General features: G+C 30.8%; 1 protein-coding gene across 1 annotated transcript in view; it reads right to left on the bottom strand.

The window, feature by feature from the left end:
- The window catches only part of LOC106462662 (protein MCM10 homolog), a 44825-nt gene that overhangs the window by 28619 nt on the left and 9678 nt on the right, over positions 1-6528 (bottom strand). The window contains exon 4 of the mRNA XM_022389981.1: positions 5352-5451. Coding sequence (XP_022245689.1) covers positions 5352-5451 — 100 coding nt within the window. The remainder of the gene's footprint in view (positions 1-5351; positions 5452-6528) is intronic.

The following is a 6528-nucleotide window of genomic DNA, read 5'->3' on the forward strand; positions in this document are numbered from 1 at the left end:
TCTGAGAAAGGTCTTGTATTGTCACATATTTCATGTTAATCACATCACCTATCTTGGCACTTAGATATTAGCTATGGCATAAATAAAATATTAAAAAGCTAAGTGACCATTAAGTCCTATCAACTATTCAGAATCTCTTAAAGACAAGAACAAAATTGTTTAGAACATGTTTTATTTGAACATTTCTCTTTTCTGAGTTTTACTGCCCAACATTCACCCATTTTGTCAGAGTTGGTTAGTTTTTACAACAAAAAGGATTGTTTGTTTCATCATTACAGATATCAAGAATGCATGTTTATGAACAAATTGGAAAGATTACATAAGATTGAACCAATCACAGAAAGCCAAAACACCATATAATCAAAACTTTTCTTATCCAGATCATGTATAAAGGACAAGTGGTTTTTAGATATTTTTAACATTTAGAGATTCTAGGTTTTCTTAAGTTCTAATTTTCCATAAGATGAGTTTTAATGTTACTTCTTTGAGCTATATTGGCTATGTGCCAAGTGTAGTGTGAATATCCTGAAATGTTTCTTCTTCTCTATCAGACAAATTTCCTTATCTCACTCCTGTCTATATTTTTGTGGGTCTTTTCCCGAATCAAAATTCATTACTTAATGTCTGACACAACTTTGCTATAGAGTTTATCTTTTCCTTCTTGGAGATTCTTTATTGGCCAAGTAGTTATTTTATAATTATTAAATTAAATCCAAAAGCTTATAGGTTTCAGGAGATTTAAGTTAAGTTTAATCTTTTATAAGTTTCCTTCTTCTGACATGTAAATTTGTCTAAAATTACAAATAAATATTCACTTAGGCATTATTAAACTAAATGTGGTATGACTAGTCAATAAGAAGGTTCTATTATAAGTGCATTTTAGTATCATCAAAAGTAATAGCTGCATAATTTTTTATTTTGTTGAAAGCTAACTTCAGTAAAGCATTTCATGGCAAAGAAATTAGATTATTTCACCTCTCATAAATGCTATAAATGTAACCTGGTTACTTTAGATTAAATTGGAGATCTATAATGTACCAATTAAAGGAACCAAAGAAATAAATTTAAAGCACAGAAGCATTGAAGAGGTTTTGTCTAAGGAATGATTAACTATATGAGTAACAAACTACAAAAATACAGAACTTTGATAAAATTTCACTAGACAAATTATTACTGATAACAGCAAGAGTGCTGAAATATGATATTTTAGTGTAAGTTATCAAGGATGATAATCTCCATTTGCAGTTTTTTTAAGGTGGAAATATTGAGTGGTGAATCTACAAGTGCCACTTTAAAAAGTCAAAACTTCATAATTAAAAACTCCAATTCTAATAACTATAAGCCTGTCTCTCCATTTAAAATATTATCTGTAGGAGGATCTGTATCGTATGTTGCTATTTTCCTGATACATAAATTAAATGCAATAAAATATTTCTCACAATTCATTGTTTTTTGTCAGGATTCCCACAACAATTGGTGAAGTGAGTGAACATACACTTTAAGACAGCCAATAAAAAGAACTAACCATGTGTATTAGTAATGCTCGCAATCAATGTAAACAAAAATGGCAAAGGAAGTTTTTCCATGTTTCACTACTATCAAAAATGGAACAATAATTTTGATCCACATTAACCCCCAGTCTATTTGTAGCATCAGGCTCAAATAATGAATAGCATCAGCATGAAACTTCATATTAGTTTGCTACATGAGCTGTTTGCTTTGTAAAAAGTACACCTCAATGCTGTGAGAATTATGAAACAAAAACTTGGCATTCACTGATGAAATTTTAACTGTATCTACTGTTTTTTTGTGTAGAAGTTACTGCTACATATTTAAACTTTAAAAAGTTATTTTCATCTTCTTTTTTTTTTTTTACTGTTTGTATCCAAGCTAAGATATTTCTCAAACTTTATGACAATTTGGGTATTGTCTTTCACATAAAACAGTTGGAGTAGTCAAATGCTGACCAACATTGAAGGAAGAAGTTAATGGGAACATGGTCTGATATCTGTTATCAGCAGTTGGTAATCAGTTTTTTTTGTAGCAGCAGTCTCATTCTCTTTAATCTTCCAGTGATCCCTAACTGTTAATAGATGTCTCTGGACATTTGGTAAAAGAGACTCTTTGACAAGAAAACTGCTGTCAATTACCCACATTTATGCTGTTAATAGATGTCTCTGGACATTTGGTAAAAGAGACTCTTTGACAAGAAAACTGCTGTCAATTACCCACATTTATGCTGTTAATAGATGTCTCTGGACATTTGCTAAAAGAGACTCTTTGACAAGAAAACTGCTGTCAATTACCCACATTTATGCTCCTATCCATTGTGTCACAGATTAACCATGGTGTGACTACATCTATACGTTTGAAACACTGAAATGACTTGATAAATGGAAATAACTGGAGTATTCTACCAATGTGTGTTTGTGGAAGGGGTCTCTAATAAAATGGCCAGCCAGTAGAAAAACAATATTCCAAATAATTATGGAAAAACACAGAAGGTACATTCATACGTATTACAAACAATGACTAATTGCATGTAAATGCTCATTTATCATCAGTACAATACAATATTACTAAAAAAGCAAAAAGTTGTACTAAGTATTAGTATTTTATTTGCTTTAAACAGATCAGTTCACCATGTTTTTATCTGCTAACATAAGATTATCAATGTATGATTGCAAAGCACTGTTCCAAATGTCCTCTATTACTCCCTAAAATTCAGTTTCAATAAGCTCATATAGCCTTAATAATGTTCAATCTGGGACTTTGTGCAGGCCTAGCCATAGTTAGAAGTATTTTATCAAGGCATTTTTCTTCCAGGTATTGGTTGACCAAATTCACTATATATATTTGGAATTACAGTTTTGTTAGAAGAATTGATACATTTCCCACACAGCTGACTGAAATGCAGCCCACATTCGTACTGGGCCTCCAGCATGCTTTAATGATGTTGTAAGCTGAATGCGATATAATTCTCTTCTTTGCAACGGAATAACTTAATGTTGATTCATGTCAAACTATTTAGATTCTCTTGAAAAAAGAAAAACAGCTTTGCTCATCCTATTGTTTGAAGTCTGATGCTCCTTTCAGCATTTTGGTTTGATTACTTCCCCAAACAGTAGATTTGAAGCAGCTATAAATCCACTGAGGCCACATTGCATTAATGTATATATTCCTGTTCTGAATGCAGCATTCACACTTATACTTAAAGCTAGATCACTGGCAAGATCTCTACTGGATTTTCAAACATCATGTAAAGAGCATGTCTTGAGTTATTTAACATTTCTTTTGACAAGTTTGAGTTTTCTACCTCAACCACTTCTATTACCAACAGTACTTACTAGTTTCATGCACTCTCTTCAGTTACCACACAACTTTTGTTACAATATGAAATTCTGTCTCATTCTGTCACATGGAGTAGCCTTTACCAGTCAAAACTTTGATTTCTAAATTTTAGTCAGGTGATATTTCTGTCTTAAAAGCCACGAGTGCCATCCCCACACTACTACAAGGAACACATGATTGCCTATACTTAAAAAAAGACATCATGCTGGTGTGGCACTTTCTGATAGGTTCAATGATAGCAAATCACAGAGTAAGTTATTAACACTGATTGTATTCTGGTTCAGTTTATCTCTGTACAATACAGAGCAGCAATCCTATGATATATGCACATTATTCAGTTTTGCATAAGATTTCCAATACTATGTGTTTGAGAAAAAATAAATAATTTCATCTGTTACTTAATAGTAGTTGCATTTCACAAAACCTGTGATTTACAAAAAAAAAATAATATTGAGATTAGGAATACCAAATCTAGTGATTTTAGTAAATTTTTCATTAAAAAAAATTAGCATTCTCCTTATATACAGTAATTACTATCTGTAATATAACTGAGCATCAGAGAAAAGATTGGTAAAGCATTTGAGTTTCAAATTAATATGAAAAACTGTATAGGAAGTCGAAATTCATGTAATTCTCCAAAGAATTTTAGATTTCCAATAACTGACCATCAGCCAATAAATACAGATACTGGTAATTAGACTCTCAGTTGTGAATCAAGGCTGAGATGTTTAACATGAAAGCTTCTATGGGCCTTAGATAATTCTATGTGGAATGGAAAAGATTGTGAGAATGGTTCATCTTCAAAGCATTTAAACATTAAATTTCACAAAAAAGTGATGTGAGTATTTTGTATTTATCTAAAATTGTTTACTTGAACAAAAATAAAAATTAGGTCATAAATTTTCCTGGGGCAAAGCAAGGAACACTCTTGCCCCATAGTAGTTAAGTTATTATACTGGTATGATATGTGGGTATATTATAGGTTTCTACCTTCTATAGTATAGTGATGTAGAAATCTTCAAAATTTTAGATTACCTAGTTTACTGTCATGGTGGCAACACGTGGTTCAGAGTCGCTAATATTGCTTTTTTTTCTTTAGTAGGTGATGTCTCTTCTACATACAATGATATAAAAAGCATCCAGTTTGAGAACTGAAATATCCTTTGCTGGCCAATTATGACATTAACTGAAGGTAACAGTCAACTAATACTGCCAGGCAAGAGATCAGGAGATGATGCCATTCACTGGACAAAAAAATCAAGCTTGCAATCTAGATTCGAGCACATTTTTTTAGTTCAGTTCTCTATTAGTTGAACAACAGGAAAGATTTGCTCTTTTTAAGTAAAATCTTTGTGTTAGTGTTGAAGCAATCAATCTTGAAAGAAGGCAACAAGACTGAACATCAGCTAAAGGAGAAAGGATTGTCTAAAAATCCACAGTGGGTACCACACCAATTTCCTTTTTATTTTTTAAATAAAGGTTCTGCTTGTTCAAAATGTGTACAGCTGCATTACTTATACACTAACAACAAATCACAGTCTTTCTCATTCACTAAAACCTTTGTACATTTAGTGTGTGAACTCTTGTCATAATAGATAAATAATTTGTCTGCAAGTCAGTCCCATCTGTGAACACCACACTGGCTACTAGAATCTTAATGACAGCTCCTAAAAGTCAGAGACATTTAGCTACCTCTGATTATGACTTTATCATTAATCTCACATTCTCAAAGATTTAAATATATAAAAATGGCCTAGAAAATGTTCTAGAAGATTAAGTTTGGTTGTCCTAAACATTACACTCCATAACTTAAGATAATTTTTAATAACAGACTATCATGCATGGCAGAGAAAATGTAATCATTGTGAGTAATGAACAAATGAGCCATGTAGAGAAAATTTGATTTATTTAGAAGTAAAAATTTGACAAATTCATATACTGTTAAAGTAAGCTCTTCATCTTAACTACTAAACAAAGCAATAAAAAGTTATTCAACTTACATAATACGAATCCCAGAGTAAGGATCAGTTTCAATGTTTTCTTCTGGTGACTTTCCACTCTTTTGTGAAGTTGAAGAATGTAAACTGGACATTTTACCCCCTATAAGTAAAAGTTTTAAATTAAAACTTATTTTTTAATAAAGAAAATAGGAGTTTAGCATAAATATCATATTAAGAAAATTAACTTCAAAATTTTCCAAAATGTGCATGGGTAGTTTCATTGTGTTCTTATACATGTTTACTGTAAACACTTGTTTTATTTTGTCTGACAATTCCAGAAATAATGTACTCATACTTGACATTCAATAATGTTCACTATCCATAAAAAAAAAAGATTTTATTGACATTTTAGTTTAAAAATGAGCTATCATCACAGAGTATATTTTATTGAAGTATTTCTTTGTAGACACAGTTATCAATAAAAGTGCCTTGCCTTTCTGTTGCAACAATCATGAGATTTTCCCTAAAGAAAAACAAAATTTGTTTGAGTTTGTTTTTAATTGTTTTATATTTGAAACTTACTCCTTTTTTGTAGTTTCTATTGGTTAAGTCTAAAACTTATCATTTTTGTTTACGATTTTTATTGGTTACATCTGAAATATATCATTTTTTTTGGAAATTTCAATTGTTTTATTTATTGCTCAGCTATAAAAACACTGCCCAGTTATAAAAATATTGCCCAGTTATGATTGGTGCGGTAGTCTCCAAGTTTGGACATATACATCGCAAGCTCCATTATAATGAAATTATAGGCTTCTTTTGTTTCCATACTTAGGTATATAAAATTTTAATATACAAAATACAGGACTAAAGTAACATAGTACAAAACTTTTTGTAGATTCCAAATTGAATTTACTTATGATTAAACTTGAAAAATTACATAACAAATCATTGGAAAATATCCAACTGTTTGACTATTTCATTTCCTACATTTTTAATAGTGGGATCTGGCAATCAGACTTTTATAATAACAACAAAATGGAAATGCAGCCTAAAAGACATGCAGCCATCAACAAAGTTTGTAAAATACTGAAATACTAAAATTAAGAGCAAAAAAATTAGTTTAAAGAATTATTATTATAACTTGTAGCAGACATAAAATACTGTTACGTATCTGCTCGTTTGATAATTTCCCGTAAAAATTATCTCCGAGAAACTTCAGCGATACAAGTCCTTT

The sequence above is a fragment of the Limulus polyphemus genome, unplaced genomic scaffold (genome assembly GCF_000517525.1).
Source record: "Limulus polyphemus unplaced genomic scaffold, Limulus_polyphemus-2.1.2 Scaffold1219, whole genome shotgun sequence".
Classification (NCBI taxonomy): domain Eukaryota; kingdom Metazoa; phylum Arthropoda; class Merostomata; order Xiphosura; family Limulidae; genus Limulus; species Limulus polyphemus.